The sequence below is a fragment of the Nicotiana attenuata genome, unplaced genomic scaffold (assembly GCF_001879085.1).
Source record: "Nicotiana attenuata strain UT unplaced genomic scaffold, NIATTr2, whole genome shotgun sequence".
Classification (NCBI taxonomy): Eukaryota; Viridiplantae; Streptophyta; class Magnoliopsida; order Solanales; family Solanaceae; genus Nicotiana; species Nicotiana attenuata.
The window spans coordinates 387638-401214 of record NW_017670363.1 but is presented as its reverse complement, the minus strand read 5'-3'; the positions used below and the strand labels follow the sequence as shown (position 1 = coordinate 401214).

General features: G+C 37.3%; 1 protein-coding gene across 1 annotated transcript; it reads left to right on the top strand.

Annotated features, from left to right (window-relative positions):
- Positions 1-1369: 1369 nt before the first annotated feature.
- LOC109238377 lies at positions 1370-2008 on the top strand. The gene has a single exon (XM_019404809.1). The coding sequence runs from the start codon at positions 1370-1372 to the stop codon at positions 2006-2008; it is 639 nt and encodes a 212-aa protein (XP_019260354.1).
- Positions 2009-13577: the final 11569 nt, after the last annotated feature.

The following is a 13577-nucleotide window of genomic DNA, read 5'->3' as shown; positions in this document are numbered from 1 at the left end:
ACAAATCATTTGTCCTAACCTCCTTTAACATGAGGGAGGGTGTCCTTTTTGGTAAATACCTTAGATTCCCTTTGATTGTTAATAAACCAACATCCCGCGACTTTCAGTACATCTTAGACAACTTCAAAGCTATGTTATCAGGATGGAAAACTAATATGCTTTTAATGACGGGATGTACTACCTTAATAAAATCTACCTTGAACACACTACCAAACCACGTAATGCAATACATTAAAATACCTCCCCAAGTTATCCTAAGAATGAATCGATATCAAAGAAACTTCCTATGGGGTACTACTGAACACAAAAAGAAAATCTACTTGATTAATTGGTTAGTAGTACAAAGACCTAAACACCAAGGTGGCCTAGGTATTCAAAATCTAACTACTAAAAATAATGCCTTATTAGGAAACCTAGCTTGGCGTCTGTTTAAAAACCCAAACACCCTTTGGGCATCTCTGCAATTGAATAAGTATAAAAACAGCACAACAGTATCTACCACATCCCTTACATGAAAAAATATACAAGTAGGATGGAAACTTTGCCAACTAGGCTTAGTATGGAATATTGCAAGGGGAACGCATATCAAAAGTTGGAACGAGCCGTGGCTTGGACCTAATATTACCCTTCGAAATTCTATACATGGACCACTAAACTCTCAAGAAATACATGACACACTTAGCCACCACATCATCAACACAAAAATTGAAACAAACTCATTATTCTTTGTATTTCCGGAGACACCCTTTCATTGATTAACCAAATCCATATCCCTACTTTAACTAACTCCCACGCTTTTGATCAGATCATTTGGGGGCTCACTCCCAACGGCCAATTCTCTGTTAAATTGTTATACCATACGCTAGAAAAACCAAAAACAACCTACGCACATGATTATCTTTGGAAATTAAAATTACCTCCAAAAATAATACATTTCCTGTAGCTAGTCTCACATCAAAGATTAGCAACAGCTTCTTACCTATACCATATAAATATCACACAATCCAATACGTGCAATCTTTGTCTTCAGACCACAGAAACAATTAACCACCTACTATTTCAGTGCCCTATCACGACCACTATATGGTCTCAATTGAGGATTGACAATACTTTACATACTTGTGACATCCAACTCCTAGCACCCATCCAAATCATACACCATTTAATCAATAACACTAACAGCCTCCCTTTCAACTTGCCATCACGCATCCTTATCCCACACATAGTATGGCATATTTGGAAGCTAAGGAACCACTATCTTTTTAATAGAAACTCACACCCACCTCCTCCAATACAGCATTTGATAACACAGGCAGTAGAATATCATTACCTTATTCAACAAAATGCACAACCACAAACACGCACACACATGTATGTCAAATGGCATCCACCACCTTTAGGTAAAACTAAACTAAACACCGATGGAGCAGCCAAAACCAATACATCTAACAATGGTACAGGAGGAGTTTTCTGCAATACAATGGGACAGTGTATACTAGGCTTCATGGGTACAATATCTACAGGTAACTCCACCTATATGGAACTAAATGCATTATTACAGGGTTTGCAATTAGCATGGCTTCATCAACTCATACCGCTGGAAGTGAACGTGGATTCTACTGAGGTAATATCAATGCTTAACAAAGATAATTTGCACTACTCATCCACTTTAATGGAATGCAGGTACTTAATCCAGCAGCTGGGTAATCCTCCGATTATCCACACATACAGAGAGCAAAACTACGTTGCACATACTCTCGCTCAAAATGGTTCATCTGCTAATGTCAGAGACTACACAACAATCTTCACCCAGCCACTAACTTTTTTGCTACCACACCTTTTGGCTGATCAGCAAGGCACTGCCTACCCAAGATTGGTGAAGTCTACAAGCACGACAAACTTGTCCTACAGTCCCACCTTTTTGGAAAGAGATCACTCCAACGATCAAGATTTTGATTACAGTTTTTGTAGTGTATTGCAACAAGCTCCTTGTAATGGCACAATTTAAATCAATATAAGTTCGTCTGTTGACAAAAAAAAAAAATACATTACACTTCTATCTAAGATTGGTCTATTCATTTATTGACTTAACTATTTGGTATTTAAAATTTAGTGATAAACATTTTAACCTCGCTTTTTTTTTTTTTTTTTTTGTCTAAATGCAAAGGAAGGAAAGACATTTTGTCCAGTTTTAAAGTTAAAAGGTATATCGTGTCCGTTTATATTGAATCTGACCATCGGACCAGGTTAAATCGGCTCTAAATTAAGTAATATCAGCGGAAATAATACATCAATCATATGTTGAGTAACTTTTGCGATTATCACATAGGAACATATGTAATGTAAATGGTTGTTTCTCATGTCACTTTTATTTCTAGATTATCCTAATCTATACTAACAAAACTTTAATATCATTTCGTGCCACAATATATAGCAAGCCACGGGAGGAAGGTTGGCTACTTCAAATATTTCAGAATACACCCCATTATTTCTATATCAACTACATTTATTATAATAGGTTACATGCTTTATTTTAAAGTACATAATAGGTGCTTGTGATTGTCATAACTCATAACATGATAGTATAAGAATTTACATTGTTAGTGTTAGGTGTTTGTTCAGATTTTCTTACCATAATTGGTTTTCCTATCTTGGAAAGGGCAACATATTTACCATAATTGAGTTTTTCTTTTCCTAGAAGGAAATTATAAATCTCCCATATTTCCCATATTTGGCTAGTCTTTTTCTTGTAGGAAAAGATTTGGACTTCTATAGATTGAGGATCCTTCATTCTCATTCAACAGCATCCACAATGTAGCCATATAGGATTTGAGAGTCGTGTTTACGAGGAGAACTTTACGAGACAAGTGTTAGTGTGTCACTTGTGTTTGCTTCTTCGTGAGGTTGTTCTCTCTATATTTTGTACTCTCTTTTGTATAGTAGATTGCTCATCTCCGGCGTCGATGTAGGTCAGTTGACCGAACCACATTATATGTTTGTGTCTCTTTTGGTATATTTCTCTTTGTTGCATGATTTATCGTTGTTCAAGGTTTGCTTTGCTAGTTTCCGCATGACACCTGATTTTTCCGATCCTAACAGTGGTATCTGAGTCTTGGTTGTTTATCCGGGTTGTTACGGAATGGGGGCGAATATGAGCAAGATGGTATGTTTAAATGGGAGCAATTATAATGTTTGGAGAAGCAAGATGAAAGATTTATTGTTTGTAAAGAAGATGCATCTGCCCGTTTTTTCAACTCATAAACCCGAGAGTGTATCTGATGAAGATTGGGATTTCGAGCACCAACAAGTATGTGGATATATACGATAATGGGTTGAAGATAATGTTCACAACCATATTGTGAACGAGACACATGCAAGATCATTGTGGAAAAAGCTAGAGACTCTTTGTGCTTCAAAAACTGGGAATAACAAGTTGTTCCTGCTAAAGCAATTGATGACCTATAAATAGAAGGAAGGCAGCCCTATCCTTGATCAGATAAACAATTTTTAGGGCGTCCTTGATCAGCTGTCTGGAATGGGAGTTAATTTTGATGATGAGATACAAGGACTTTGGCTTCTTGATACTCTGCCAGACTCTTGGGAAACTCTTCGTGTTTCTTTGACAAATTTAACTTCTGGAGGTAAGGTGACCATGGAATATGCCAAGAGTGGTGTATTGAACGAGGAAGTAAGGAGAAAATCTCAAGGTTCGTCCTCACAAGCAGATATCTTAGTTACAGAAGACCGGGGGAGAGATAGAACAAGAAGCTCCTGGAATAGAGGTAAAAGTAGAAGTAAGTCTAGGTCCAAATACCATAATATTACATGCAACCACTGTGGCAAGGAAGGACATATCAAAAGGTTTTGCCATAAGTTGTTGCAAGACTAGAGAAGGAAAGAAAGTTGAAAACAACGAGAACAATGTTGCTGCTATTATTCGAGATGGCCTTCTTTTTGCTTATGATGAAAACGTCATCAATTTTGTATCTCATGAGACGAGCTGGATAGTAGATTCTGGAGCTACCTTACATGTCACACCAAGAAAAGATTTTTTCTGATCTTATACTCCTATTGATTCCGGAGTGTTAAAGATGGGCAATGCCAGTGAAGTTAAGGTGTTTGGTGTTGGCACAGTTTGTTTGAAAACTAATAATGGTTCAACGTTAGTTCTTCAAGATGTCAAGCATGCTCCATACTTTCCTTTCAATTTGATCTCCGCAGGAAGATTAGATGATGAAGGTTACCATAATGCCCTCTTTAATGGCCAGTGGAAGCTCACCAAGGACTCGTTAGTAGTGGCTCGAGGAGTCAAGTCTAGTCATTTATATGTGACATAGGGCTCTATTTTTAATGACTCCATAAATCTGGTGGAAAGTGACACTTTATCAGAATTGTGGCATAGAAGATTGAGTCATATGAGCGAGAGGGGGATTACGTATTTGGCTAAGAAAAGTTTGCTTTCTGGAGTGAAACAAGAAAAGTTGAAAAGGTGTATCCATTGTTTAGCTGGAAAACAGAAAAGGGTTTCCTTTCATAGCCATCCTCCCTCAAGAAAGCCTGATTTATTGGAGCTAGTACACTCTGATTTTTGTGGTCCTTTTAAAGTAACGTCAAAAGGTGGTGCACTTTACTTTGTGACCTTCATTGATGATCACTCTCGTAAGCTCTGGTGTATCCTTTGAAATCTAAAGATCAAGCACTTGGCGTGTTTAAGGAATTTTAGGCATTAGATGAGAGACAGACGGGGAAGAAATTAAAATGTATTCGCACTGACAATGGTGGTGAATATTGTGGTCCCTTTGATAACTACTGCAAGGAACAAGGAATTTGTCATCAGAAAACTCCGCCAAGACGCCTCAATTGAATGGTTTGGCAGAGGGGATGAATAGACCTCTAGTTGAAACAGTTAGATGCCTGCTTTCCGAGGCTAAACTTTCAAATACATTTTGGGCGGAAGCACTTAACACTGTTGCCTATGTTATCAATTTGTCTCCTGCTGTTGCTTTGGATGGTGATGTCCCAGATAGAGTTTGGTTTGCTAAAGATGTTTCTTATGATCACCTGACAGTTTTTGGGTGTAAAGCTTGTGTGCATGTTCCTAAAGATGAGAGATCGAAACTTGATGTCGAAACTAAACAGTGCATCTTTATCGGTTATGGCCAAAATGAGTTTGGGTATCGTTTTTACAATCCAGTTGACAATAAACTTATTAGAAGTCGTGATGCAATATTCTTTGAAGACCAGACTATTGAAGATATTGACAAAGTTGAGAAGACAGATTCTCAGAGTAATGAGAGCTTAGTTGATATTGATCCAGGTTCTATTGCTAAGGCACCTATTGCACATGAAGGAACCCAAGACAATTATGAAGATAGTGATCAAGATCAAAATGATCATCATGGTGTAGATGTTATGGATACTCCAGTTGATGAAGTTGTGGTTGATCAACAACCAATTCATGCTCAAGTAACTACTTTGAATGCTCCTGAAACCTCTCTTAGAAGATCTACAAGGGAGAAGATAAAATCCATGCGATATCCTCCTAATGAGTATGTACTTTTGACTGACATGGGAGAACTTGAGAGCTATGATGAAGACATGCAAGATACTCACAAAGATCAGTGGATAGAAGTCATGGAAGATGATATGAAGTCACTCCATAAGAATGGCACATATGAGTTAGTGAAATTGCCGAAAGGTAAGAGAGTTTTATCTAACAAATGGATATTCAGAATAAAGCAAGATAACCATACCTCTGCGCCTAGGTACAAGGCAAGGTTAGTTGTTGAAGGTTTTGGCCATAAGAAGGGAGTTGACTTTGATGAAATTTTCTCCCCTGTAGTGAAGATGTCTTCTATTCGTGTGGTTCTAGGCTTAGCGGCAAGTCTAGATTTAGAAGTTGAGCAAATGAATGTCAAGAATGATTTTCTTCATGGTGATTTAAATGAGGAGATTTATATGGAGCAGCCTGAGGACTTCGTAGTTAAGCTAGCAGATAAGCATGCGTTTTGTAGAAAATTGGCAGGCATGAAGCTTGTCAATAGTTCCTCTACTTGAAGACACATTTGGCCCCTTGGCTGGATGGGGAGTTTGTTGGGAATATGCCCATGTTGTCCACCCAAAGGCCCAATGTCCTAATCCTATTCTCTTTTGGTTTCCAATTCCTATTCGGAATTGGATTCGGCTTTTATTCCTATTTTGAGTGGGTTTTGTCTGTAAGGGAAAGCACCACTCATGATCTATAAATAGGACAACCTTGGAGAATTGTTCTATGATCATTGATACAAGTCTTTGAGAGACTTAAGCACATAAGAGTGATTTTTGAGAGAGCTTTCATCAGGAGAGAAGAGAGAAGAAAAGTATTTGTTTTGCTGCAGATTTTATTCCGACCAGCCAACTTCTATTCGTTAACCGTTGGATCGGGCTGAAATTTTGACTGTCACGACCCAAAAACCACTAGTCGTGATGGCACCTAACTCGATCCCCTAGGTATGCCAACTAACAGAAAATACAACCCAAAAGAGATTATAGGAAAATAGTAAAGAATTAGCTGAACATTCACAAATTGACCCAAAAACTGGTAGTACGACTCATGAGCTTCTAAGACTTGGAATTTACAAAGCCGGTACAAATAATTACACGATCTGTTTGAAATTTACATAAACAGATTACCAAAATCTAAGCTACCAAGGACAAGTGACAGCTATATCCGGAATGCACAAGCATCTTCAGAGTCATCACCCGACATCACAAGCAGCTTCGCTCCAAAAATCTGTACGCAATGTACAGAAGTGTAGTATCAGTAAAACCGAACCCATTTACTGGTAAGTATTTTGTCTCACCTCATCGAAGTACTGACGAGGCTTTTTTTGTTAAAAGGTACTTTCTGATAAAACCTGCACCGTAAATCATCAATAAAACTATACTATGATATAATAGAGATGAATACATGAAACAGATACGCAAAGCAATAACCGAGTGTTAATAGAGATCACAGTCTGGCATCTTCGAATACCTCGACCAATCCTTTCCTTAGAATGAAACCAATAAACCACAACCGTCAATTATTAACTTTCCTAGCATGAGGAATGTACTTAGATGTCAAGTCAATTGCCCGGCAACGCCCTTCGTACTTTTATCCCATCCTCACCCAATTTACGTATAACAGAACCAACTAGAAATACCGATAATAGGAATTACAAAGTAGAAAATAAATAAGTAGCTATAATGAACGGGGATATACATATGGGCAACAGTAAAAGACTAGTTAGAAAGCATGTGAGTGATGACAACAATTGGAAACAAGGAATACCAACTTCAACTAACTAGCATGATGGAGGCCTAAGTACAGATATAACAAATAAGAAGGAAGCACATGATCTTTACAAGTTAACAAGTAGAGGCATGAATGACTAGAATGGTGGAAGGCTTGTACCAAGTGCAACAGAATAGATACGACATGAGTGTAATTATAAAAGCAGGAAAATAGGCGTGATATTTGCAAGTTAAACAAGCAGAAGATATGAGCGACACAACAACAATTGCTATAGAGATAAATGACATAACAATAGCAACAAGTCACATCAGATCTGAGATTGCGACAATAACAGCTCAAGGTAAGACATAAATATATACAAGGGAAAACAGATATCACAATATAATGCATGTCCCTCATCCTCGCCTACACGAAAACACCCATCGTGCCATGACCTCACGATGATATAAAAGCATAACAGTATAGATAAAATGGCATGGCATCACCCTTCGTGCTTTACATTCTTATAACATGGCATGGTATCACCCTTCGTGCTTTACACTCACATAACGTGGCACGGCATCACCCTTCATGCTTTTACTCTCAATAATATGGTACGACATCACCCTTCGTGCTTTACACTCTCCCTCACATAATAATGTACAAATAATGGCACGGCATCACCCTTCGTGCTTTACACTCTTCCTTACCAAGCATATGTATATCAATGACAAACAGGGCAGGAAACATAAATAACATCAAGAGGAGTGTTTTTAACGGATATTCCAAACAAATTCCAATCACAACTTTCCAAGCCAACAATGGTTAAATAAACCCTCAAGAACTGTATTATTCAAATACTTCCACAAATCTCACAAATGATCCACAACACAAGTATAGAATCTAGTATCTCAAGAAAATCAGTTGTAGCAATGTATTAATGATTACGCATAGGGATGACCGAATTAGACACATCAATGTGTTCTCAGAATCCCATCAAATTTGATCAAGTTATAATAGGCTAAGTCTTGATTTCTAACATTTAATACTATGTTCTTAGTATCTAGAAGTCAAGTGAGGCATGAATCAAGAAGGTCACGTAGTTCTACAAGACATAATTATAACATAATCTACCCCCGAGCATGATTAATCCCGGCGCATACATATAAGCTCGTCACCTCATATATATATTACCCCCGCATGTAGCAAACAATTTCAAATAGGAGAAAAAATTCCCTCAACAAAGTTAGGCAAGACACTTACCTCGAGCAAGCAAATTACAATGCCGAGCAAGCCAAGTGATGCTCAAAAAATGCCATCACGCGCTTAGTGACCTCCGAACGGCTCAAAACTAGCCAAAAGCAACTCAAATATATCAAATAAAGCCCAAGGAAACAATTCCAAATGATAAAGATCGAATCCTAAATCAAAATCCCAAATCTGGCCAAAAATCACACTCGGGCCCACGCCTCAGAACCCGATTAAACTCATGACATCCGACAACCCATTCAATTATGAGTCCAACCATACTAGTTTCACTCAATTCCGACTCCAAATCGATGTTCAAAACTCAAAAATTCATATTATGAAACTTTAGGCCAAAACCCCCAATTTCGTCTTTAAAATTGATCAACCAAAAGCTAAAATTGAAGTTATATTCATGGAATATAACCAAAACCGAGTAGAGAATACTTACCCCAATTCATATAGTGAAAATCGCCTAAAAAATTGCTCAATTCCGAGCTCCCCAACTAAAAATATGTTAAATGAACAAAACCCTCATTTTAACACTGTTCTGCCTCGTTTCTTGTGCCAAATGATCTCGAAACTCGCTTTTGATGCCTCCAATGTATTCCTTGTGAAATTCTAGTCAAGTTAGGCTCTTAAATCACTCTATTTGATTTTATATTGAAGGAGATATGTTGGTTTCAATATTTGGAAATAGTGCAGATTTTTAAATACGAAGTCAATGGCAATTTCGTAATTAATCTGAAAAATATGGCAACTCAATTCTTAATAAAATGACCATAAACTCCTCATATGATGTTCAAATTCGACGATTGTTTTTGCTATAGCACTGTAATTACGATACAGATCTAATGGTTCAATAAAAACAGAAATTGGAGCTCATTTGCTTAAAATAGTACCATTTACGCTTGAAGAAACAACGTCGAAACATAAAAAAACGAGCGCAACACAACCTAAACCTATCCGAAACTCACCCGAACCCCTAGGGACCACGTCCAAACATACCAAAAAGTCCCATAACATAACATGGTCTTACTCGAGGCCTCAAAAAATACATAACAACATCGAAACGACGAATCACACCTCAATCCAAAAATCAATGAACTTGAAACTTCAAACTTCCACAACCGATGCCGAAACTCATCAAATCATGTCCGATTGACCTCAAATTTGGCACACAAGTCATATTTGACATTACAGGCCTACTCCAACTTCCGGAATTGAAATCTGACCTTGATATCAAAAAGTTCACTCTCGGTCAAACTTTCCAAAAATCCAACTTTCGCCATTTCGAGCTAAATTCAGCTACGGACCTCCAAATCACAATCCGGACACGCTCCTAAGTCCAAAATCACCCAACGGAGCTAACGAAACCATAAAAATTCCAACCCGAGGTCAAATACTAAAAAGTCAAACTCGGTCAACTCTTTCAAATTTAAAGCTCCCTAATTGAGAATCATTCTTCCAAATCAGTCCCGAATAACCTGAAAACCAAAACCGACGATTCACATAAGTCAAAATATATCATGCGGAGCTACTCACACCCGTAAACTATCGAGCGAAGCGCAAATGCTCAAAACAACCAGTCGGGTCATTGCATTGACTGAGTGTTCGTAACATCTTGGTTTTTGATTTGAACGGTGGAGTTCGGATTTGGAGGCCTGTAGCATCTGATTTCGAGCCTCGAACAACAGCTTCATTTTTGTGAGTTCTCCTCTTTCGTCAATTGATTAGTTGTTGCCTTTGTTGCTATTATTGCTCCGTGTTTGGCACTATTATGTAGCCAATTTGGAGAACTTTTGTAACCATGTTATTGTTATAGTGGATCTTTTTGGATCTTTGTGATCCCGTGGTTTTTACCTTCGATTTGAAGGGTTGTCCACATTAAAATTTGGTGTTCTTTATCTTCTTTATTTTCGGATTTGCCTTTTCCTCGACATAACATTGGTATCAGAGCGAGGTTCAGGACAAGTTCATTTTGGTGGGTTCAGTTCTAGCCGCAACCTATTTGACGATAATCAGTATTTTTATCTAAGAAATTTGACCGGGTGCTACTCACATTGAGACAAACTTTGAAATGGAGACCTGGAGATGCAACGTGTTGAGGCTATTTGAAGAAGGTGGATCAAGTTTATTTTGTCAGAAAATTCAGGCCAAGGGGTAGATGTTGATACCTAATTTTTCCTCAAACTATTTTTAAATTTGCATATATGCCTTCAAAATCACTTTTTATAATAACTAGTATTTTTCCATAATTTTCCATATTATTATCAATTTAGTTTCTAATTTATTCAGTATTTTATATCCAATAATTATTCATAAATTGCATTACAAGTAATTTCAAAGTATTTCTTAGCTCAATATATCATTTTTAATCCTATTAGGATTTAATTATTTCACAAATTAGCCAATTCAGCATTGTTTGGCTATAATTACAATAATTTTGCAATTATAGCCTAATTGTACACTTTATGCTATTTTAATTCAATAATCAGTCATTTCATATTTTTCATATTATTTAATTACCTTAATTTCACCTATTTAGCTTTAATTTCATTTTATCTAATTATTAGCTATTTTTATTAATTATTTATCTAATTTATTTGGGTATTTAAATAGTAGCCACTCTTATTTAAATTATAACCTAAAACAAACCAACCCCAAACCCAATTAAATAACCCATCAGACCCAAGTCCAAACCCAAAACCATACCCGACCCAATCCCTGGTCCAATCTGGACCGTTGATCAATTCTAATCAACAGTCCAGATCCCCCTTACCATATTAAACCCTAACGACTACCCCTCCCCCATCTCTCATTTCACCCTCTCATTTATCTCTCAACCGACCCTCTCTCTATCTCTGATTCTCTCTAGAACCTTCTCTTCTCTCCTCCTCTCCGATGGACCCTGTCCACCTTCTCCGGCCACCTCCCTCGCCGGAAATCATGGCCTCTCATCATCTCCTGGCCTTTGCTTCACCCCACGCCGGTTTAACACTACCCTGAGGTCCTCAGGTGAACCTGGAGCGGTTCAACTCCTATCCATGGTCTTTCACGCCATTTTTTAGCCATCCATAGCTGTTTGAGTAAGAGCTATGGCTTTTCCGGCTAAAACCGGTAACACTTTAAGGTTTTCTCATCTTCTCTGGGTTCTCTGAAACCCTAGCTCTTAAGATTTTCCAATTTCTTTTAGATCTGTCTAAGTTCTGTGTATATTATGAGCTTTTGTTGTTTTCCTCAAAGGTTTTTCCGATTTTTCTAAAATAACTCCTCTTCTTCGAACTAGGGTTCTTAAACACCTTTCGAAAACGCTTCTTTCTTCTGATTTTTGTATTAATCCGCAAACGTTTGTTTAAGCTTTTTCCTCTATTCGAGTTATTCTGATAAAAACCCTAAATTCGTCTCTTAAACTTCTTAGATTTGTACAGATCTGAGAAAGATTGAACTTATTTTACTTGTTTTATGGAAAATCTCCTGATTTTCGAGTGGTTTGTCATCTTCCTAAACTAGGGTTTTTGAAAATCTTTTCTTCGAAACACTTTCCGGTTTTAAGTGTTTCTATGTGTTTTGACTGATTTTGTTGAATTCTTCCTTGACCCTAACTAGCCTACGTCGAAAACCCTAATTTTTCGGGTTCTAGGTTTGGTTGTATTAGCATGACTTACTGATTCTCATATTTCTTTTGAGTTTTTGTGACTGCCTTGCCTTGATATGCTTCTGCTGAGTTTCTCAGCCTAGACTTACATCAATTCTATGTGTTTGTATTCATCTTGACTGTTCGCGTCAAGACTTGCATCTTTCTCACTGATTCAGTATCGTTTTATCTTCATATTTTGCTAGAGTCGTGTGCTAATTCTTGACTACCCATTTCTTACTCTATTTATATGTTAAACATGCTTACTCTTTTCCATGATTTTCTCTTTGATTGATTCTGAATTCCTTATTACTTGGTGTGATTTTAATATTTCCCTTTAGACCCCCCGACCCCTACCTTTCCACTTAATTTGATTAGTTGCTTGCCTTAGTTAATTTTCCTTGCCTTGTGTGCATTGCTACTGATTGTCTCCTTAGTTTGAAAACTTTCTAAACCTAGCCTTAATTACCTGTTCTATACCGGTACTATTTTTGAAATCTTTCCTTATTTGTTATACTCCAGTCGTGTATGATTTCTTTCCTTACTTGCCACCTGCTCTTTACCATTTACACTGACTCCCTTAATTAAAGGGAGATTCGAACCCATTTTTTATACTGAGTTCTATAATTACTGAAGAATTGATTCTTGCCTTATTTTAACCAGTTTTCAAACTACTATATAAATGGCTCTCTTCTACAGTCTTAAGACACGAACAATAGTTCAGAATACACACACACACACACTCAAACTCTCTCTTCTTTCTCTGCCACTTGTGCTAACTACTTGTCTAGCCGGCTGAAAGCTAAGGCTAGACCGTGGAACTCTACTTGCTTTACTTTCTGCAATTTACTTCTTCAACTAGTATGTCTCTAGTTTAAATTTGAAACTCAAATGCTTGCTATTGTACTAGTTATTCAATTTGTTTCGATGATTGATGTTGTCAAGCATGTCTAAATTCTTGCCTTGTGTGTAATCATCATATCAGACTTTACTTAGTTCTTTGATACTTGTCCAGTATGTTCACTTAGTTCCCTTACCCCTCCCTAACTGGTATAACCATGTAGTGTCAAACTTTGTTCAACAAAACCCATGTCTTCAACATGATCCTGCTGCACTCTTCCCTATGTTTTAAGTGTCTGTTACCATGACTGATTTGATCAATGGATTCATAGTTGTTCTATATATTTGTTGCATCAAATGTTTCCCCATTTATGTGGTTTCAAACCTGTATGTTCCCAATGCCTCCTTTCCCTGTTTGTGTTTGCACTATGATTTGTTTTTGAGTTGCTGATTGTCCTGTTTCTTTTCTTTTCACTAAGGAAAACCCTTCTACTGCCTTCCAAAACTTATTTCAAACTAATCATTTTCAAAACTGTTTCCAACTCAACTCTTTTAAATCTATGTCAAGCACTCTCACACATACTCTTAGGACACTAGGTT

Excerpts from the sequence above, each read along its gene's own strand:
- LOC109238377 (XM_019404809.1), top strand. The coding sequence starts at position 1,370 with ATGTATGTCAAATGGCATCCACCACCTTTAGGTAAAACTAAACTAAAC.